Here is a 22,034-nt window from a genome sequence, read left to right on the forward strand (position 1 = left end):
TCAGAAGCTTAAGCTTAATCTACTACTGTATGACGAAACAATTCAAATAGGTAAATAAATGAGAGAAGAATGTGAGGAAAATTTCCATGGAATTTTTCATTGATAATACCCTAACCTGAATCAACAAGTTGGTCCTTATTACTACACTAATCGTACCAACGAAACAAAAGAATTAAAGAATAGCAACCCAACAAAAGAAAGAAAAAAAAAAAAAAAAGTGAAGAGTTCAGGGGAAAACAAAAGACACATCAACAGAGAATGATGCACTTCAAGCAGATCTCTTCTCGACGTCAGGATGATCATCCTCCGCAAGCATATACCTTTTCCAGAACCAATGTGGCTTCCAGACACTCTCTCTCATGTCATCAATGGCTATTCCTTTTGTCTCTGGTATGAAGAACAACGCAAACAGTCCCATCACTATGATCCAGCCGGCGAAGAAGAAAAATATTCCATATCTCATCCCGCAAAGCATTGATAAGAAGGCTTGAGCAATTAAGAACGTGAAGAACATGTTGCACGAGACTGCTACAGCGAATCCTGCGCTTCGAGTCTCTAGAGGAAACGTCTCGCTTGGGATTAGCCATCCTAAAGGTCCCCATGACCACGCAAATCCCATCACGTAAACGCACACAAATATCACCACTACTAGTGCTTGTGCCCTCCCGAGTGTTCCCGTTACACCCAAGTCCTTCGCTAGGATGCTTCCAATGATCAACTGTTTCAAGAGATTTGTTAGTTACTTTAACTTGTCCGACAAGAAACCTATCTTCAAGTTACCAACTTGAATCACAAGAAACAAAAACAAAGACAAGAGATAGTTAATGACATGGCAGATGAGCATGTGAACGGAAGATTGGAGAAGAAGGAATCTCCGGCCAGTTCTGTCAACGAGGTAAATCCCAACGAACGTGCTAAGAACATTGATCGTTCCCGTGACAACCGCAGAGAGAAGAGCTGCGTTGCTTCCGAACCCAACAGTTTGGAATAAAACCGGTGCGTAGAACATAATCGCATTAATTCCAGTAAACTGTTGGAAGAACTGGAGAAGCATTCCGATGACCAACGGTGGGCGACTAGCCGGCTTCAACAGTTTCCTGTAAGGGTCCTTGACTTGCCTCGCGATGTCGCACGCATGGACGATAGACTCATACTCGTCATTGATATCATCAACTCCTCTGATCTTCCTTAGGGCTTCTTTTCCTTCTTCGTTCTTGTTGCGCTCGATGAGGCTTGTAGGCGTCTCGATGATAAGCAGCGAACCGAAGAGGAGGATAACAGCTGGGATCCCGGCTCCACCGAGAGCAATTCGCCATCCGTGAGGGTGAACCGTGGCTGTGAAGTAGTTGACAATGTTGGCAATTAGGATTCCGATCGTAACCATGAGTTGGAATACGATGTTGAGACCTCCTCTGAGCTGTGCTGGAGCAATCTCAGACAGGAAAAGCGGCACTGCCTGCAAATTTCAGGTTAAGTTAGTGACCTGTTTTGACACCTGTAGCTAGTTCAGTTATATATACCTGATTGCCAAATCCGACCCCAAAGCCAAGGAAGAGTCTTCCAATGATCAACATGACGAGGTTAACGGCTCCTGCAGTGAGGCCGACACCAATCAAGAAAAAGATAGAAGCAAACTGCATCGTGGGCTTCCTTCCGAGTTTGGAACAGATGGCGGAAGCAACGAAGCTGGCCACAAGTGCGGCTAGGTAAAGAGACGATGTGAACAGTTGCAAGAATTGGTTATCGTATTTGCAGTAGTTGTTCTCGTGTACGTGCCTCTTCCTCTCCCACACCGCCGGAAAAAATTCCTTCAAGAAATCGTCCATCGCCGTCACTCCCCCTTTTAACCACAGGTGATCATCAACATTAGCTCAAGAAAACAAAAGACATGTAACTTGAGATGCAAGATATAGGTTTTATTTAGTTTTCTTGGAATGCATATGTGTGGGTGAAAAATAGTACAGAGTAAGAGAATGAACCGGAAATTCCGATGTCGTAACCGAAGATCAAACCACCAACAGCGGCAATCATAACACAGATGAAGACATAGACAGTCATCTTGGCTTCGAAAGCCGGAGCATTTGCATTTGTTACAACAACAGCCATGTTTAATAAAATCCCGATCAGACACCACCACGCGAACTCAGTATATATATGTCAAAATATGTAAAGTGTTTGTATATGTGTGCGTGTGTTTCTGTGTCCGTGTAAACTAAAGAAATCACGGACCAGAGACTAAGGGAGACAGAGATCCTGCTTGAAATGCAGACCCTTTTGGAGAGAATCATAAAAGGTGAAAGAGATCACGTATTTATAAGAGATGAAGACATGACAGAGTCACAGACCAAACTGAGATGAGATCCAGACTTGTCTAAAATTGGGACTGTGTGTTTCGAAATAGCATATGCGAGATATATGGGTTATTGTATGGTCTGTGATTAGTTAGTTTTTTTTGGATCACAAATTTGTTTTCTCTTTCCAATTATTCTTGGGTTGCACAGTCAAATCTTCTTGTACTAAATCAGGCTCAGCCGCTCAGCAGTAGTAATCGTGGTTAATAACTGAGCCAATCAAAAAAACTGAACCGAGTTTTAATAATATCTTTCAGCGAACGGGATAGTGAGTTGGCCGAGTGAATCCAATCTGAAGGTTTACAGTCTACAGAAGTAGAATACGGTGAATAAGATTGTCGTTTCGTGGTAGGCCGAAGAATCTGCGAATAATATCAAACGAACGAATTGTGGAATGTTTTGCCTTTTCTATTACACAGGGGAAAACATAATGTAGCACCTTTATTACCTTTACTAACATTCAATACAAACAGGTATGTGGCAAGAGAACAACAAAAAAAGAATACAATTTGGGATGAACATAACATTTCGAGTGGGCTTTTTTTATTAATCACAAAGCTTTATTAGCGGTGGGGATCAGAAGCACCAAGTTCCTTGTACATGTTTGTTATTGCTTCTCCGAAATATTCCTTTGCTTGTGGTCTCTTAATCTGCAAATATTCAAATCATATCCTTTATGCTTCAATCCATATTCACAACTGGTTTCCTAATATTATCTCACCATCGAAACTACTTGCTCAAACGGGTCTGGCAGAACTTACCTTGAATGTAGGAGTTAGCAAACCATTCTCCAGTGTAAATGGCTCCAGCACCAATGTCACCGCCTTTGCAAACTCAAAGCCTCTCAACTGTACAATATGTTTTTGTTTGTTTTCAAGTCAGTGATAGCGTACTTGATAAATATAAACTTAACGAAAATTGTTTCCTGAGATGCATTGCCTGAGCTTCTCTTCCAACAGTGTCCATGTCAGATAGTACTGCTGCTTTCACTCTCGGGTTATTGCACAATTCTCTCAGATCTCCTCCATACTACATTCAGCAAAGTGGTATAAAGTTAGTTTCCTATTGTCACATTGGGAGAATCAGGTTAAGGAAGTTATATTACCTTAATGCCTTCTGAAGCAGCCCAGCTTTTCAGCACATCTGGATCAACCGATACAACAGCGACCAATGATGAATTAAAGCTATCACCTGAAAATTGGAAACAAGTGAATTAGGGAAAGAATAAAGCAATAGTATACAAAACGATTTTACGAAATTTATTTACTATACCATAAATGAAGCATTGGCCCACAAATTTGCATTTGGCATAGACGTTTTCAATTTTCTCTGGAGCTATATACTCCCCTTGCGCCAACTTGAAGATGTTCTTCTTCCTATTCAAAGAATGTGAAAATTTTACTAAGAATCTGTTTAAAAGACAACAAGTCCCCAAAAATATAACCAATCTTAGAAAGATAGAGCTTTGCACTCCATAATTGTTTCCAGTCATTTCTTAGTGCTTACATCATCAGTAAGAAGTAAAATCCAATAATGGGGTGAGAAATACAGATGAAAAAGCAGGCGTATACATTGTGAGCCAAGGTATTTGACTTTACTAATAAGACAATGTATAACAATCAAGTGACTCGGAAAAAACCTGTCAATAATTTTTAGACGTCCTCCTGGCAGCCACAGACCTATATCTCCAGTGTGAAGCCATCCATCTTCATCAATAACCTCTCTCCTGACAATAATATATTTTACTGAAAGAATTAGTTCTTGGTACATTTTAATTAGTGAAAGAGGAATTTGCAATGCAAGAGGTGTTCATACGTTTGAACTTCATCTTTGTAATAGCCTGTAAAAATGATAGGACCCCTAACACATATTTCGCCGCGTGGATGGGGCTGATCCACTGATGTATAGTTCATTTCCGGGACATCCACAAGCTTTATTTCTGAAAAAGGAAGGCGTATCAAATCCAAATAGCGATTTAAATTGTATATTTAGTTCCAAATTACTCTGTTTATCTTATGCAGAGTCGGTAAAAAAGCTCACCACAAGCTGGATTAGGAGAGCCAACATGCCCAGTGAGGTTATCACCCTCGTCCATTCCAGTTATGACACAAGATGTTTCAGTCATTCCATATCCCTCTGATACCCTTCCTCCAAAGCATCTAAAGAAGATTCACACCACAAGATTAAATCAAAAGATAAAAGAAATTCACAAGCTAAATTCAAACGGAAGTTATAAGAACACAATGTGTTCATTCTTGAGGGTAAATTCTAATGGATAATATGACAGAACACAATATTTTAAAAGTAATAAACTTACATTTTCAAAAATTCCATCACTTCAGGAGACAGAGGTGAAGCACCAGACGTCATAAAACGAACCCGTCCTCCAAGTCTGTCCTTTACCTTATTAAATACCAACCTGTCCCATATGGGCGAAGCACTCTTTCCTGCACCGCCAGTACACATACAAAGGAAATCAAGCTTAAAACTGTTCGAAGGAAATACTGTATCATATCTTAGAACTCAACTGTAATCAAAGTGCCCTAGATACAGTATTTCACATATTGGTTTCAATTTAGCGAAGTATGACAGGACCTACCATTCAAGAGAGCCTGCTTCTTTGCATTATAGGCAGCATTGAAGAGTCTTTCTTTCAGCCCACCAGAGGTTTTTACTGCATTAATGATACTGGGGACAACAACTTTACATTAGTTCAGTGAATTCTCAATAGCAGCAGAGAGCGCATATCAACAAACCAAAGCTATTATATTACCCAGCATAAATTCTATTGTATAATCGAGGGACACTGCTGAATACAGTTGGTCTCAGAGCAGCCAAGTCATCCAGTAGTTTCATATTGTCCTGCAGAAAATTTTGCAAGTGTTTCGTCCAATCAAATCAATAGAAAAGGGGCACGGTATAAGAAAAAAACAGATCACAGGTGCATATGTCTATCATGGTCAATGAGAAAGAACAGTTTCTAACCCCTTGGTAGAATCCAACAGCAACACCAAAGTACACTGTTAGGATCTGATTAGCTCGTTCGTAAATGTGTGCCAATGGAAGATACGAAATGTAACTGGAGAGTAGAGGAGATTATGACAAAATCAGTTACTAGTTACTAATAGTCTATCTGAAACAAGACCGCTTAAGAATTAAGGAATATGTAGCAATAGATACAAAGGAGAACATTGAAAATCTTGAACTATTGGTAGAAAGAAGCAAATCACTTACACATCTGAAGAGAAAAATTTCACACTAAAGCTGGTGCCAGCAACATTTGCAATCAAGTTTGCATGAGTTAAAACGACTCCCTTTAACATATTTCATCCAGAAGAAGAGCAGGTCAGGGAGGAATGAGACATACAGGATTAGATAAACAGTAATTTAGATGCTATAGTCTGGGTAAATATGAAATAAAGAACAGTACTATCCTAAATTTGAAGATAAAATTTGAAGTCAGCAAAACCTTGGGTGTTCCAGTTGTTCCGCTTGTATAGCATATAGTTGCAACATCATCGGGTTTTGGTGGAAAAAATCGCTGAGGGTTACTACGACCCTGAAACACATATTTTTGGTCAGAAAACAATGAAACCAACATGGACCACAACTGTGCTTCTAGCAGCGAAAAAGATACAGGGTGAATTATCTGAAAGAGAAAACTATGATGGTTATATGGGAAAGGTATAACAGTAGTCCTGGTAAAAGTAAACTGATGTGGAAGTACACTTGTACATATATGACCTACTAGTACCCAGTGTTTTATAAATATTGATGAAACCGGGTTGGTAATAAACAGAACACGACTCATAATAGCACTGGTAAGAACTTGCAAAATCTTAAATGATAGTGTCCTTAGTCCTATTTATCTTCAGACGACGGCTATTGAATTACAAAATTACACAAGTACCTGATTCAGTAACACCGAATATGATACAACTTTCACTCCTGCTGATGCCGGAAGCGAGGGTAAAGATTCATTCAAGCCTCCAACAACCTACTTAGTCCAGGAAAAGTAACCCGAACAGAGAGAAGAAAACAAAATAATTTGAAAACTGTAGTCATAATACTCAAATAGTAATGAATAAAAAAAAGTTGAGGTGTCTTCATACCACCACCAGGCGTACACTTGGCATCTCACTCAAGCAGCTAAGTAACTGAAATCTCCAGCAAAAACAGGAAAGTAAGCAAAAAGAAGTCAGAAAAACGATCATTTAGCAAAAGTAGGAGCAATTGAAGGAAAACAATCAACAACATACACATCATTTGAGTAAGAAAGGTTCTTTTCTTACTATCATCCAATTAAGAATTTAGAAAAAGAGAAGGAAATTAAAGCAGCAGATTGAAGAAATTACAGAGTTTAATGTCTCTGCCACACAAAATATAGCTTGCACAGTTGCATGATTGACAATAAATTTGACAGCATCAGGACCTTCACTCAAAAAAAAAAGAAAAAAGAGAGAGAGTATTATTATCATAAACATCCGTAACAAATGTGCAATTGAAATCATAAGCTGTAACCAGAAGCTTACCAAGAGTATCATACAAAGGAACAGAGACATAAGAATAAGAAGAACAAGCATGATCAACGATGAGCCACTCAGGGCGGTTGATAAAGTAAATTCCAACAGATGATCCCTAATAGAAGAAAAACAAGAGACACTTGAGTGTCAAGCTGCAAAACTCAAGATCAATCGGAAAAAAAAAGCTAGAATCAAACAAATTACCATGGGGATACCATGGTGAACTAAACCAGAACCAAGAGCAGTTCTTGCAGTACCAGCTTCTCCGTATGTCATCCATTTATAGCTAGAGAAGAGTAAATAAAAATACAAAAGAGTCACGTAAAGAGTGGAAGCATATACATAATTTTCTAGAGTAAAGTTGAAGAACAGCTCACTCTCCAACAGTTCCGTCGACACGAACACGAGTTCCTAAATACTTGTAATCACGAAAATCATGAACAGCATGCCTACATACATAGAGTAACAAAGGAACAGTAACAATCAGAGAGATGACTCAGAAGAAGAAGAAGAAGAAGAAGAAGAAGAAGAAGAAGAAGAAGAAGAAGAAGAAGAAGAAGAAGAAGAAGGGGGATTCTGATTGCCATACTCAAAATTGTCATGGAGAGTAGCGATGTCAGGATGATCTGGGAATCTACTAACGAGCTTGAACGGAGACTTTACAGATCTGAGTAAAATTTTCAAAATCAAATGAAATTGAGAGAGAGAGAGAGATGGAGAAAGGAGAGGAGGAGGAAGCAGAGAAGAAGAGGGAAACCTGTAAACATTCCAATTGCCAGTATTCAATTTCTCAGGAAGAACAACACTGTAGCCGTTATCTGATTGCGATCAGAGATGCAAAAATAGGAATCAGCAAACGAGATGCGAAGCTTAGCTAGCCTAGTACTAAAGTAAATCAGAAGAGATTGAGAGAATACGGACCAAGACCGAATTCGCCGGAGGTTGGATTGGAACGGAGGAGGGGGGAAGAGCGAGAAGACGTGACCAGATGAGAGTGGATAGCGTTGATACGGCGTCGCGCTGCGACGGATGATGAAGAATCCATAGTTTCCGCAACGGAATCAGAGAGAGAGAGAGAGAGAAGAGGGCAATGATCCGAAGATCCGACGATTATTATTAAATTAAAAAAAAAAAAAAAAAAAGAAGGCACGCTTTTCTAACTCTCTTGTGTTGAGATGATGATGTTGCTATCCGTTGATTTCGTGTCTTTCTTTCTCACCAAATTTTATATATTATTAATTTGTAACACAAAAACAAAAAATAATAGTACCATATTTTTTTATCACTAAAGAGAACTTACGAATGGTGGATTTTTTTTAAAAAGGTACTTGAATGAATAATACAATCTTTTTTATTATTACGGAAAACTATAATTAAACATGCCCTATAGAACAAAAACGAAAAACAGAACAAAAACGTAACAGTTACAGCTTAGTTTTGAGATCACAGACTTGTTCCAACACTTTCATTGTAGGAAACCCAAGTACGAGGTTGCAATGCGATATTGAATCCATATGTGTTTTAAAGATTCCCAACAACGTGATCTCTCCTGGCATTCTTGCCTTTGTCTCCATCACTATTTTCCCATGCAATATATCTTGCGCGATATCCCCCAAGTTGGCCACAAATTTATCGATCTGAAGAACTAGAGGACATGCCAACATCACTGAACCTTTCGCTGGTAGCGTGCTTGAAGGAAGACTCAGATTCCCCACCAGCGTATCCCTGTAATAAACCAAGTTTTCCACCGTCTTGTACTCGACATCGGCAACGTTCGGGTTCGTCAGCAACATCTCGAGTGTGAGAGTGAAGTTTACCTGGACCTGATCTGGTGGCGATACATTTGTGGATACGCCTTCGACGGTTGAAGATACGGTTTGTAATATCGGATGTTTTGGCTTGAACACGGTTTGCGCTAAGATCAAACCGATCATGAAGAGGGCTAAGAGGATGAATATGATTCCGGAAACTATGTAGCAGATGTTTCGTTTCGACACCATATTGTAATATTATTATTGTATGAGGGCGTGATAGCTAGGTTTTGTGTATATGTAAGAATTGTATTAGACTTATCTTTCTGTTACATATAGATTCATTCATAAAACGAAAGATGGATAATTAAGTTTAAGAAGGAATTTGAAAGCTGTACAAATCTGTATTCACTTTATGGCAGTAAATTAGGGGGAGGTTTTTTGCTATTATTGTTGTTTTGATCAAATGTAATTATTGTTATGTCAAAACTATATATCTCTTAATTAGGAGGATTTGATTCCTTGGATGAAAATAATTTACATACTATGTAACAGCCACTTAAAGTTTGACACTTTAATTGACGTGTTGTATTGTTATAAGATCTTTTGCTTTTATTGTGTCCATATCCCATATATATGAGAATGAAATCCAACAGATTTTAAAATAAAAATTTACAGAAATGAAATGTTAATATATGGTTAAGCAATCTGTGGTGTAAACAAAAAATGTTCCAACTAGTATCAATTTCTAGCGACTTGGTTTCCACTTTCCAGAATTTTTTTTTAAATAATGTCGTTTTACATATGGTACAGTTTTAAATAATGTCGTTTTACTCAGTGATGAAATATCGTTTTACATAACGTACAGTTGTTAAATAATGTAGAAAAAATATATTGTTTTTCTTTTTTCATTTTTCATTTTGGTGTATGTTACTTAATTGTAAGTTGTAACTGATGAATTGTACTTAAATTTCTAGGTTAGAAACTTTTAAATCCGATGAAGTATAGTCAATTTTTTTAACAAAAAAAAAAAAAAAAAAAAAAAACTTTTAAATCCGACCACGAGCACCCAGCATTTGTAGGTGCCATTGATTCCTCCGATTCTTAGTGTAAACGATATTCCATTACTAAGATCAGAGCCGGCGCTTTATGATAGTGGGCCTACTACATAATGTATTAAATAATATTAAATGTTAAGCAAATAAAAAGGAATCAATTTCCAATTCTTAGCAAAGGACTCTAATCTTTGACCAAAAAAAAAAACAAAAAAAAACAAAGGACTCTAATCAGTACATTAACTAGAAAAAAATGAGTTATTTGTATTTTGGAAAAAATGACGTAATTATTAAGAGGATAAACTTATCATGGTTAAATTTGTAACAGTTTTTCGTTTAGTGTTTAATATATATAAAAAATAGTTCAATGTTTAACAATTGATCATCTGGCCATTGTTTAGAGTTTTTTTTTTTATTAAATTCATTATTAAGTCCCTTTTATATTTGGTTTTTAGTTTTAGGATTTTCTATTAGAGAAGATGATGAATCAGAGAGTCAATGGGGGAGCTAATAACCAAAAAATGGATTTTGGTTTTTGAGAAAAAATAAAGTAGAATGAGTAAAAACTAGATTCCCTTAATTATAAGAAACCCAAAATTGAAAAATTTGAATTGGTATGAAATTGAGTTTTTGAAAACCAAAAACTATAGAATATGAGAAATAAAAGATGCAAACAGATCTAGTAAAAATATGCATTTAATTTGAAATTTGATAAACGATTTTTTACTTGTTAGAGTAAAACTTGAACCGAGACGTTGACAAAAAAAAACAAAGGAAGGAGAAGAAAAATCAGAACTAAAACGAGAGTGGTCCAACACCAAGAAACCCGCAGCTCAACGTGCTTCCAAGTATTTTACTTGTATTTATTTATTTTATTACGATCATATTACTTCAATATATTCAGTATGAAATATATATATACTCTCTCGAGATTATTATTGTTGTCTGTTTGTTTGTCCCATGCCCAATAGTTTGCTATAAGTGTTTTTTTTTTAAATATTATGAAATATATATACTCTCTCGAGAAAAATAATTTTAAAGTTGTCTGCATGTTATTTTGGACTCGATCGTGACTTAAAAATTTAAATGATAGCTTTTACAACAACAACAAAATAAAAAAAAGAATTAAGTGTGCTAAACTATTATTAAAAAAAATTTGCAAATCGTCCAATCCTCGTAAACCAAGACAAAAATCATGCATGCATTCTGTAGATAATTAAACATGAGAACCGATTTTGTAAAAGTTTCATGAAGGATGATATTTTGGATCTTCAGCTGAAATTTGTTTTCTAAGCAAGAGAAACGCTATTAATTACTGTAATTAATCACATGCAACGACGGGAAGGTTAACACATGTGCCGACATGTGTTAACTGGTCATTACCCTCCTTCCTTCATGCACTCTCTCTCGTGAATTCCCAACTCCCCCCATTGACTCTGTGATCCATCATCTTCTCTATTAGAAAAACAAAAAAAAAGCGTTTTCTATCTTATATTTTTGAAGTAACCTCGATTGATGTAAGATTATATAAATATAAGTTGCATGGCTCATTTATATTCTTAAATCTCCAACAGGCTTTTAAAGTTACAACTCTAATTACATGTCTCTAATTTGTCTGCTTGTGTCTCCCCCCAACGTGTCCATGTGGTCGTCTTCCTCATTAGTACTATATCTTCTTAACCTCAATTTATTAATCTTAATTACATTAATCAACTTACTCTGTTTCTCCTTTTCCAGACCTCATCTCTCTCTCTCTCTCTCTCTCTCTCTCCCTTGTTATTTATTTATTATCTCCTTCATCTATAACTCTCACAAAGTCTACCACTAGCTAGAACTCTCTTCTCTTAATACTTCCAGACAAGAATCAATCAGCCACACGTCTATACCACGATTTGCTACTTCCACCAAAGCTTATAAGCAAAGATCAATCACTTGCTCGTGTCTATCAGATCTTCTTCATCACAAGAGCAGAAGAAGAAAGCATAGAGAAGATATGGTTTCAGAGACGGAATCACCACCGTTGATTGGACCTCGTATATCCTTCTCAGCTGATTTATCCGACGGTGGAGATTTCATCTGCATCAGCCCCGTGATGTGTAAGGAACTAGAGAAAGATGTCGCTAAAGGGTCAGTGAAAGTCTCCGACTTTGAGTTCTTGTCGGAAAATGTGAGTCCACAGAAGATGCTTACCGCCGATGAACTCTTCTCCGAAGGTAAGTTGCTTCCCTTTTGGCAAGTAAAGCACTCAGAGAAGCTTAAAAACATTACCTTGAAGACAAACGAAGATGAAGAGAGTCGTAAAGTGGAAGTGATGAAGAAAGATCAGGAGATGAATAATAATAATAACAGAGTGAGTTGGTTTATAGACGAAGATCCATCTCCTCGCCCTCCCAAGTGTACGGTTCTTTGGAAAGAGCTTTTGAGGTTAAAGAAACAGAGGAATCCGTCTGCTTCGCCGGTTACGGTGAGGACGGTGTCGTCTTTGTCTCCGTCCTCTTCTACATCATCATCGAGCTCGCTTGAGGATGCGGCCAAGAGAGTGGAGAGAGAGAAAGAAGGGAAGAGAGGTAAGAAAGGGTTGGAAAGAACGAGATCAGCGAGTATGAGGATCAGGCCGATGATTCACGTTCCTATTTGCACTCCTTCTAAGTCATCTCTTCCATTACCTCCTCTGTTCCCACTTTCGCTTAAGAAAAACAAAGTAGAGAGACGCACTTAGAAAATATCGAATCTTGAGTGTCTTTGATTGACAGTATTATTGGTTGATTTGTTCGGATTCTTGAGTGTTTCTCATTTGGTCAGTAACTCTCTCTAATGCATGTATTTTTGTGTTCTATTAAGCTCTATGGTTTGAGATCTAATGTGTGACGACAGTGTTAAGTGTCAAGAAATTCAAGTAAGAACAGTTCATCTTCATATTTATGGATCAAAAATTTCAGTAATCATGAAAAGATGAAGATGTGATTTTAGATTTGTTTGCATGTTGAGATGTGAAATATGCGAGACAAACGAGTAAATGTCAAAAAACAAAAATGATGAGACAGAGAAATAGAAAACAGAGTAGTCTATTTGTTAGTTAATGATGAGAAAATGAAAGATGAAAGACTGATGGGCACATGCAAGATTCAGATGTTTTCTAAATTTTTACTTTCTTTTTTCTGCACCAATTGATTCTGCTTCACCATTTTGGAATCGGGCTCCACTTTTGCAGACACCACAGCTCTCATTATTTTCACGTTTCTTTTGTCCTTTGATTATATATCTTGTTTGGCATCTTTATTTTCAAGAAATATCTTAAAGTTTAGTAGATTCAGGTGGATACCTTTATGACCAAAGAATATCTAGTGAGAAATATCACTGACCTCAGTAGAACCGATTTGTAATTAGAAGAAAAACACATAAAACTCCATTAATTTATCACAATATTCATAATACAACGTATGTTTCATTACACAATAGAATGATATTACAACCCATGCAAATCAATGTTCTCTTATCCCCCCTCCCAAAGTGTTCAAAGAATGATACATATATGTTAAGTAGATTGTACACGTGAGTGAGGCTTCTAATTTACACACAAGCTCTACAAAATGTATAACGCAAACTCAAATCATTGTCGTCTTCATCTTTAAAGGCCGAATCAACGTGGCTGTTGAGTCAAAAAGGGGTTACCAGAAGTCCTGAAGTGTAAAGAAACATAGAATATTTGCATTAGCCGGTTCTATGCGAGACATTACTCAGATATGGATGGTTAAAACCACTTTGGGAATTTTGTAGCTTACCTTAGGTTTAGCCCAGGCTTCTGAAGAAGATTGCTTGGAATTTGGCCAGTTAGGTTGTTGTTTTGCAAGAACCTAAATATCCACAAAACATACATAGCTAAGTCAAAAATTCATGCTCATGGCAGCAACGTGGCGACAATGAAATGATGTATAGAAAACATATAGGCTCAAGAACTGAATCTCGGAAGAGTCTATAGAGGAGACATGATTACATTTATGCTGGTATACTGCAAAAAGTATACAGGGTTTATAGTTTATTATGCCCTTTGAATCTTAGAAAGCAAAGGTAAAAGACAAAAGTGCTGATGCCAAAGTAAAGAAGGGCTAACTGTTGTATTACGAATATAAGGTATTATGTCTTTTCCATATACAAGTCAAGAATCTTGAGCAGAAAAGCAGACGATTTGCAGCTTATTCCACAGAAACATTTAAAATCAATAATCAGAAGAATGGAAACTTACAGCTCTCGCAAGTGCGGCACTCCACCAAGAGATGGAGGAATATTTCCACTGAAACGATTGTCTTCCAAATGCCTTGTACATAGATACCAAAATATGAGATTAGCTTATGAGTCTCTGTTCAATTGTAGCCTATCGTTATTGACAGGTGCAAATCTGCATAAGATGTAGTGAAATAAAATAATTATCCTCTCACAGTGATTCCAGCCGTTTGAGTGAACTGAAGTCAGGTAAACTTCCCGAGAGAGAATTCTTTCCTATCCAACTGTTCATAAGACACAAATATCAGCAGATGTTTTTGACGTTCAGGCATAGAACTAATAGTTCGCTAGTCAAGGTACTTACATAGAGGACAATGCTGTTAATTTGGTAACTGCAGGTGCTAGGGAACCTGAAATTCCCATATTAGTTAAGTTCCTGGAAAAACAATGAATTAGAAAAGTGTCAGTAATCTCAAACTGACGCATCAAAAAATACGGGCGACACAATTCCGCAAAATTCCAACTCACAAGGTGACTATACGAATTCGAGGGCCTTCAGAGCAGGTAACACCAGACCACGTGTAATTTTTAGGCAAACAAGGATCCCCATTCCAATCAGCTGGTGCGTTCTTGAAACTCCTTTTAATTGCATTTAGAGCAGTTACTGCAAAAGGCAGAAGCCCAAATTCAGCATTTAATCAGCAGTTAGCTACTTTTCAACCACCACAAAAACGAATTCAATCAATTCAGTGATGTTATCAGTCTTACCATCTCGAACAAGAGTTTTGCCTCTAAGAGGTACCAACTCAAACATTTCACCACCATTAATAAGAGGGGCAAGGTTTGAACCACTTCTGGGACTTAAAGTTAACGTTGTGAGACCTTCAAGAGGCCACCTGCTTGCAAAGATAACCGCACCAGCTGGAGTGACAGACAGCTCTTTATAATATGTTATACCATTGACAGAAACATCAAAGACTCTTGATCCATCTCCCAACGAGTCAGAGTCATGAGCAAAGTATAACGCAATATAATAAGTAGCCTTTGTTAAGGGCATTGGAGGCCAAGTGAACTCCAAAGGCTGAACTTGGGTAGCTCTTAGATCTGTGTTGAATATCCTTGAAGGCGGGAGGTTCCAGAAACCAGAAACCTCGAGTTTCCTATTGTTTGGTACAGTCGAATTCAGGGAATAAGGCTCCCAAAACCTATCAAACTCATCATCTGGAAACCTGAATAAGACGAAGAATGTTAACATAGCAACCAAGGAACCAATTCTATGTGGGGAAATGATCAAACTTGATATCAAAGTAGTGAACTTTATATATACCTGATGATAGGTCCGCTGTATCCAAAAGCATGCCTAGCAACAAGACTCATCCCAACAGTGGAAAAGTCAGTGGAATTGTAAAGAGTCCCATCAAGCCTGACAAGCTCCAAAGCTGAGATGAACGGATCAGAAGTGGTATAAGAATTGGAAGCAACGCAGACGCTCATAGATTTCCCCTGAGCCATAAAAACCCCTTCGTAATAAGAAGCGAGACCATCGGCGTAATCAGCTGTGGTATTAACGACACCCCAGAACGTGCCGTCAACAATCTGATCAAACACCGGCGGCAAAGTACCTTTTCCGTTAACCCCACCGTAGAAATAAGTCGTCCTGATCATATACTTCCAGCCACGAGAAACGCTCACCACGTAACAAAACTTGCGGCGAGTTTCAAGAGGGAAGGATCTGACGGTGAATAAAATTTGGTCGAGGGCTTTGTCGGGGACGGTCTTTGGTATTCCGCTGGTGACGAAAGCTTCGTCGGATTGCCATTTTCGGCCGTCGATTACGGATGACTCGGAGGCGCCACAATCGATCAGAATCGCTGAATTTGGGAAATTTGTAAGCGAATGGTACAGATTATGAGGAATTAACGCAATGGAAGGAAGAGATTGAGGTGATACCTGAAGGAGGAGAAGGCTGAGAGATGGAGGAAGAGAGAAGAGAGAGGAGGAGGAGGAGGAGGAGAAAGAGGCGGAGATGAGACATGGCGGCGGAGACGGTGACGGTGGTGGTGGTGGTTGAAGAGCAGTTAGCATGAAAAGAAAGAGGTTTAGGTTTGGAAGAAGGAGGGGGGTGGGTTGACCCTCCAGCTCCAGAGAGAGATTTTTCAAGAATGAGAGAATTGGAGGAACAGGTCAGAGCACGAAAGGTTGATGAAGACGACGACGAACATATTTGTTTATTATTTTTTATTTTTGTTCTTCTTCTCCGAGACGACGACAAGAAATTATTATTTTATGCCGTTATTTCTGTTGCCGGTCTATTTTGAAAATTGAAAACATGACCGGCTCGGTTTAATCCGGTCCGTTGATTTACATTTGTAATTTGCTCTACAATTATTAACTTTCACGAAATAACTTTTAGAAACTTGATCTGATTTCAGTAGTGTTTACGTTTCCTCACTTTTCTCTGCTTGTAGTTGTTTCAATGGAAAAAAAAAAAAATTGCATTAAATTAAAAAGCTTTAGGATGCAAAGCGTGTTCGTGCCTCACAAGATTTCATTTTCATGTGCTTTGTAATTTATACGACAATGGTATGTATATCTCTTTGCATTTTGTTCTCATACACGTTTGCTTTGTGGCCGACCATAACGGTCCTTATTTTATTAATTTAGTAAAATATCGTTCTAAATTAAAATTTTAGTTGTTGTTACGATTGTGGCAAAAAAAGAGAAAGAAGAAGATGTTGTTAGGAAGAGAGATGGAAGTCAAGGGATGATGGTTATGCTAATTAAGAAAGTGATTATTTTAAACATAAACGCTAACTTAGAATATGATAATCGGAGTCCCAAATACATTTAGTACCAATCTGAAGTAACCAAACTGTATGAGTAATTTATCATGATTATATAATTTTTTTTGGGAAACTTTTCTATACCATATGTACTTAAACAAAAATAGTAAGAAGACAACATTTAACAAATTTTAAATTTACACAACTGACAAACCTTATTAAAGAGTAACCTTGTATGAGGAAAAAAAAAAAAATAGTAACCTTGTATAAATTCAAGGTTAACCAACACGCCTCAAATTTTTTTAGGGTGCAGGTCCGGTCTGGTACTCGTTAAATTATATAAGAAAAAAAATGTAATATCAAAATCCTTAAAATAATGTATATATAGAACATATAATTGAAAAAATGTTACACAAGCTAAAATAAACTTTTCTTGTTGTCAAAAAAAAAACTTAAATAAACTTAGACTTGCAAAAGTAAAAACGGTTACATGATGATCATCTTCTAGATGAGGCTGAGAATTAATGTTCGGTTTTCAAAACATGTAATCTTCGTCTCCAGCCAAATTACTCTTATTAATCTTGGAGAATGTCCCAAACTTCGAGAAGTACTTGCTTTGAGTCTCATCATCTTCGCCTAGCTCTAGCGACTGAGGACTCGACTGCTCTTTACTCATTCTTTCAAAAAACGTAGTACCAGAAGAATCAGCACCTAATTGCTTAGGTCGTCCTTGTAACTTGTCAAGCTTCTCGAGAACCTCATCTCTCATAGCTCTTCCTTGTGCCCCCGATGAGTTTTCTCTATTAGAGTTAACTCTATCAGAGTCAACTCTGGCTGCTAAAGTCAACTTTGCAGCCAAGAGGCCACAAGCATCATCCTGATATCTAGGAGGCGTGTTTTTAACAATATCTGTCTCTATCAAAAAACCCTTAATAGACCCAACAAAACTCCTCTTCCTCTTGTTACCAACGCGTTGAACATTACAAGTAGGAGGCATCTCACCAAGTGCAGATAAACCTCCAGCACTTACCATGAGCTTAGTTGCAACTTTACCTCCCACAAGCACAGACAGATTCGGTGCGATCAACCTCGCCTTCATATCGACAAACTTAGCAACTTTCTTCTTCGATGAGTTAAGATCAAGAACTCGATCACACGCCTCTATTGTCTTCTCCTGAACGTTTTCAAACATAGCAGCTGAAGCAGCAGCAGTATCCGTCTTGTGGAAACTTTTAACAATACGAGCATACTTAATTGCGTTCGGTACTTCTGGGAACTTAAGTCTGTAATTGTGACGGAAAAAGCTGTGAAGGATGGCAAATTCCTTGTCCATCTTAACTAAGAGGTTATTGCAATCGACGAGTTCCTTGTATGCAGAATCAAAATCTAGGGTTTCTTCCACTTTCTGCATAATATCAGAAAATTCTTGAGTTTTCTGTATCTTAAAAACGCTATCAAGATCATCGTAACTAAAGGTAGTCTCGTCCTCCTCCTCTTCTTCTATTTCGTATTCTTCTTCCTTCTGAGCATCATTCTCTTCTAATTGGGGTTCATTGTCAGATAACTCATCAAGGTCGGCGAGGAAAGAATCTTCAAAAGTCGCCATATCTCGCAGGCAGCAGAGAATCTCTCAGTGTAACGAAAGGGTTAACCCTAGAGATCTCTGATTTTCTATGTGTATTCTTGTGTTGGTCATGTATGGTAGCAATTAGAATATATATATATATATGTATATATAGGATAGAGAATAAGAGTCCTAATCCTAAACCGATCCAAACTTTCCAATTCTATCGATATTAGGAACATGAACTTTATTATTTTGCCTTTTTTTTTAAGAAAAGGAAATTTAGAAGTCAAGGAATTATTGTAAATTTTAAAAATTTGCCCTACTCTTTCTATGTCGCAGATCTGTGCTTTTTTTTTTTTTTTTTTTTTTTTTTTTTTTTTGGCTTTTGTTCTTTTAAGTCCGAAGCCACAAGACATGGCTGAGATGGTGATATGTCGGTTAGTGGATCCTGCTGGAATTGCTTTAGGCGACCCTATCAATGTCCCTCTCCAAACAGGGCCTTTGCAGCTTACCCATCTAACCAATAGATTTCTCAACAACGCAAGAATCTTCCTGTCCTTGGTTTGAAGGATAAAGGAGTGATTTTTCTGAGTTTTTAGTAATCCCTGTTTATGGTTGCATGGAATTTTCAGGAGGAGAACTTGCCCTACTCTTTCTATGTAGCAGATGAGGAACTTGTTTTACCCCTCGGAACTTACTTGGAGATAGAGCAAGGTTATTGTTTTTTTTTGTTTTTTTTGTTTTTTGTTTTTTTGCGCGCTGTGATATAGTAGTATCGATGATGATGCTCTGGAAAATTGTGTGCATTCAGTGTCCGTGGAGAATATTTTGACGATAGCGTATCGACCCCGAACTCGCCCTGTTAACCATGTTTCTGCTACCATTGCTGGTATGTCAAAATGTTCCTTCCTCTCTGCCGTTTCAACTACCTGACTGACTAGTGGTAGTTTCATAAATTAGCTGACTGGTTTGTTTTAAAAAATATTTATTAGGTCATGAGGGCTCTGTTCTGTGTGTTTCATTTAGTCCGGACGGTACGCAGTTAGCTAGTGGATCAGTTGATAGGAGTGTCCGGCTGTGGAATCTCAACACTCAAACTCCATTGTTTAGATGCATAGGTACAAATCTCTTTTTATCTCTAAGGTTTTTTGTCTCTCTCCTCTTCTAATAACCCTCACCCTGTTTCTGATATGCGTTTATTAATTCTCAGGGCACTTGAAATGTGTTGTAGCCGTCGCATGGTCTCCGGATTGTAAGCACCTTGTTAGTGGTGGTATAGATGGTAAAGTCTGTTGTTGGATACCGGAAACTGGACAGCTAAATGGCAGCCCCCTTATAGTAACGTCGTTTTGATTTTGTCCTTTTCTTTTTTTGGTTACGCTGTGCAACCTCCTTGTGAGTGATACTGATCGATAAACACTTCACTTCTCCCAGGGTCACAAGTATCCGATTACTAGTATCTCGTGGGAACCAGTTCACCTTAACTACCCATGCCGTCGGTTTGTAACTTGTTGCGAAGATGTGGATGCAAGGATATGGGACATTACACTTAAGAAATCCCTAACTTGTCTCAGTGGTGTGACTTGTGTCATATGGGGGGGGGGGGGGGGGGAGAGGGAATTATATATACAGGGTATGTTTCTTTGTTTCTAGACTTGTAATGCTTTGATCATCCTCTTTTATGTTGTACATCATGTCCCTACTACTTGTATCAATGCCAACTAGCTAATTCCTCTCGATCACCTGTTTCTTGCTATTCAAAAATGTCTGTTCTGTGTTTGGCAGTTGTCAAGATTGTACAGTAAAGATGTGGCAAGTTACTCCGGATGGGACTCTATATTTGGCAGCAAAATTGGAGGTGAAACGCTCATTTTGAACCTGCATATTCTCTTGTGTTTATTTCTGGCTGTTTCCATCCTGGTGCCCAACTGTGTTACGGTAGAAATAGCCTGGACCTGGATGTCGTATGCGTTTCCCCATGTTCAGCATTCACCTGTCCTTTGTGAAGAGGTTCTCCTTGTATATCTTTTTAGCAGCCTAATTTTGAACCTGCATATTCTGTTGTTACTTCAGGGGCATGCACATTCGGTTAATTCCCTTGCATTGAGCACAGACTACGTTCTCCGGACAGGAGCCTTTGACCACACTGGAAGACAATATTCTTCACCTGAAGAAGTTAGACAGGTATTGAGGGATAGCTATCCCTCATTCCTTGACTTTTTTTTTTTTGTCCATCAACCTTGTTTCCTATATCGTTTGCTTGCTTATATAGGCTGCGCTTAAAAGATACGAACAAGCAAAAGGAAAGTCCGGTGAAAAATTAGTCTCAGTTTCTGATGACAGGAGAATGATTCTTTGGAAACAGTCTTTTAGCGACCAACCTAAAACGCATATGCTGAACGGTCATCATAATGTAGTAAAGCATGTGTGTTTCTCACCTAATGGCCAGTGGATTGCAAGTGCGTCTTTTGATAAATCTGTCAAGATATGGGATGGTGTCACGGGCGAGTATTTTGCAAATTTGACAGGCCATTTTGGTCGGGTTTTTCAGATCAGGTTGGGTAGATTTCTCGAGAACATTGGTTCCCCTTTTCATGTTTCCACTAATTATTAATTAAATTAGCTTTGTAACCGCAGTTGGTCCCCGGACAGTAGGATGCTTTTAAGTGGTAGCGGTGACTCTACCCTTAGGGTAATTTTGTTTTTTTGTCCTAAACCTCATACACAACAAAATATATGAAGGTAGTACTCACTCCTCAGCTTCTAACAGGTTTGGGATATTTTGGAGAGAAAGTTAATGCAATATCTTCCTGGTCATTCGGGCGAGGTATTATTAAACTAACACTTTGAAAGCTTCAATTACTAATGTTTCCGGCCTGCTTGAAAATGCCAATCACTTTAATTTTTGTTTTTTTCCATGTGTGGATAGGTTTTTGCAGTGGATTGGAGTCCTGATGGCGAGAGAGTAGTTTCCGGTGGGAGAGATGAATGTTTGAAGCTATGGGTGGGTTGAAGAGGTAGCAGCGGGAGCTTGATTTATTACAATAGTTAATAACAATACATTGAAGCGTTGGCTCTCGCTAAATTAATAAATAAATGAGATGTTTATCGGTGTGTTTGTTCCTGTACAGTTAAGACTTTATTATATTATTATGTTTAGTAGTAAGTATGCAGCAGATTATCAGTCTGGTCATTTTAGGTGAGAGAGAATAAAGTCAAAGACATATTTACATTTTCTCAAAAGTTCTCTTTCCTATACCTCAAGACATATTTACATTTTCTTATCTTGACACTTCCTCTATAATAAAATAAGAGAGCCCGGAGGTGGTGTATAGGATAGGAAGGTGATAGACTCAGAGTACCGATAGCTATAGCTTTCATGAAGAAGAAGATGAGAACTAAATTAAGGAAGTAGAGGACTGTAAAACCCCGATTACTTAAATATAACTGGGCCGGTTTGTTTTGTCATGAAGATTATGAAAATTTATTTTTATGAATTTTTCACATATTGTATTAACTTACATATTCTATCAAATATTGTGTAACTCTCATATTTATAATCATATCCATATTTGAAGATACTAAATTTCAATTAATTGCAATTATTTATTTATGTTTATGTTATTTTTTTAACCTACATAGTATTTATAGCATTCTAATGAATGATTAATGACAATTAAAAATAGAATAAAAATAAAAGATATTAATATTTAATTATTGCATTTTTGCATTTTTGTAATTATTATATACTTTATTTTTAAAAACGATTTTAACATGTGTTTA

The 22,034-nt window shown here is 37.6% G+C and overlaps 7 protein-coding genes and 1 pseudogene across 8 annotated transcripts; 3 read left to right on the plus strand and 5 right to left on the minus strand.

The window, feature by feature from the left end:
* Positions 1-72: 72 nt before the first annotated feature.
* Positions 73-2,441, minus strand: LOC104718352 (sugar transport protein 6). Its single transcript, XM_010436116.2, has 4 exons — positions 1,980-2,441; positions 1,521-1,840; positions 830-1,456; positions 73-718 (listed from the first exon to the last, which is right to left on the minus strand). Exons 1-4 carry the CDS (start codon positions 2,104-2,106, stop codon positions 269-271), a joined length of 1,524 nt encoding a protein of 507 aa, XP_010434418.1. The 5' UTR covers positions 2,107-2,441; the 3' UTR covers positions 73-268.
* Positions 2,442-2,775: 334 nt separating this feature from the next.
* On the minus strand, positions 2,776-8,085 carry LACS6 (long-chain acyl-CoA synthetase 6). The gene is given in 24 exon segments (XM_010436225.3): positions 2,776-2,925; positions 2,927-3,001; positions 3,113-3,199; positions 3,291-3,380; positions 3,457-3,542; positions 3,624-3,727; positions 3,991-4,077; positions 4,167-4,290; positions 4,392-4,510; positions 4,669-4,798; positions 4,951-5,039; positions 5,125-5,213; positions 5,337-5,430; positions 5,586-5,665; positions 5,821-5,910; positions 6,262-6,348; positions 6,464-6,508; positions 6,707-6,783; positions 6,884-6,989; positions 7,079-7,160; positions 7,252-7,323; positions 7,464-7,541; positions 7,632-7,692; positions 7,796-8,085. Coding segments are annotated over 24 exon segments (2,100 nt in total). The 5' UTR covers positions 7,920-8,085; the 3' UTR covers positions 2,776-2,901.
* A 125-nt stretch (positions 8,086-8,210) lies between these two features.
* Positions 8,211-8,973, minus strand: LOC104718532 (Late embryogenesis abundant (LEA) hydroxyproline-rich glycoprotein family). The gene has a single exon (XM_010436329.2). The coding sequence runs from the start codon at positions 8,872-8,874 to the stop codon at positions 8,299-8,301; it is 576 nt and encodes a 191-aa protein (XP_010434631.1). The 5' UTR covers positions 8,875-8,973; the 3' UTR covers positions 8,211-8,298.
* Positions 8,974-11,375: 2,402 nt separating this feature from the next.
* On the plus strand, positions 11,376-12,596 carry LOC104718626 (uncharacterized). Its single transcript, XM_010436437.3, has one exon. It carries the CDS (start codon positions 11,674-11,676, stop codon positions 12,397-12,399), a length of 726 nt encoding a protein of 241 aa, XP_010434739.1. The 5' UTR covers positions 11,376-11,673; the 3' UTR covers positions 12,400-12,596.
* A 477-nt stretch (positions 12,597-13,073) lies between these two features.
* LOC104718718 (leucine-rich repeat receptor-like serine/threonine-protein kinase At2g14510) lies at positions 13,074-16,298 on the minus strand. Its single transcript, XM_010436548.3, has 9 exons — positions 15,852-16,298; positions 15,229-15,772; positions 14,670-15,130; positions 14,430-14,565; positions 14,266-14,337; positions 14,117-14,185; positions 13,924-13,995; positions 13,463-13,534; positions 13,074-13,360 (listed from the first exon to the last, which is right to left on the minus strand). Exons 1-9 carry the CDS (start codon positions 15,934-15,936, stop codon positions 13,321-13,323), a joined length of 1,551 nt encoding a protein of 516 aa, XP_010434850.1. The 5' UTR covers positions 15,937-16,298; the 3' UTR covers positions 13,074-13,320.
* Positions 16,299-17,219: 921 nt separating this feature from the next.
* LOC104703603 (U4/U6 small nuclear ribonucleoprotein Prp31 homolog pseudogene) lies at positions 17,220-18,290 on the minus strand (annotated as a pseudogene).
* Positions 18,291-18,665: 375 nt separating this feature from the next.
* On the plus strand, positions 18,666-19,604 carry LOC147949473 (notchless protein homolog). Its single transcript, XM_087463524.1, has 5 exons — positions 18,666-18,812; positions 18,884-18,965; positions 19,063-19,140; positions 19,244-19,369; positions 19,462-19,604. The coding sequence occupies exons 1-5, from the start codon at positions 18,666-18,668 to the stop codon at positions 19,602-19,604; spliced, it is 576 nt and encodes a 191-aa protein (XP_087319650.1).
* Positions 19,605-19,764: 160 nt separating this feature from the next.
* Positions 19,765-21,509, plus strand: LOC104703612 (ribosome assembly protein 4-like). Of its 2 annotated transcripts, XM_087508261.1 has the most exons (7): positions 19,765-19,884; positions 20,037-20,109; positions 20,325-20,435; positions 20,524-20,807; positions 20,889-20,943; positions 21,022-21,078; positions 21,181-21,509. In XM_087508261.1, exons 1-7 carry the CDS (start codon positions 19,844-19,846, stop codon positions 21,262-21,264), a joined length of 705 nt encoding a protein of 234 aa, XP_087364387.1. In that variant the 5' UTR covers positions 19,765-19,843; the 3' UTR covers positions 21,265-21,509. The 2 variants fall into 2 exon arrangements, with proteins under 2 accessions (XP_087364387.1, XP_087364395.1); XM_087508269.1 differs by lacking the exon at positions 19,765-19,884 and having other exon boundaries at positions 20,042-20,109.
* The last annotated feature ends 525 nt before the right edge of the window (positions 21,510-22,034 follow it).

The sequence above is a fragment of the Camelina sativa genome, chromosome 1, assembly GCF_030686135.1.
Source record: "Camelina sativa cultivar CO46 ecotype springtype chromosome 1, ASM3068613v1".
NCBI classification, from domain to species: Eukaryota; Viridiplantae; Streptophyta; class Magnoliopsida; order Brassicales; family Brassicaceae; genus Camelina; species Camelina sativa.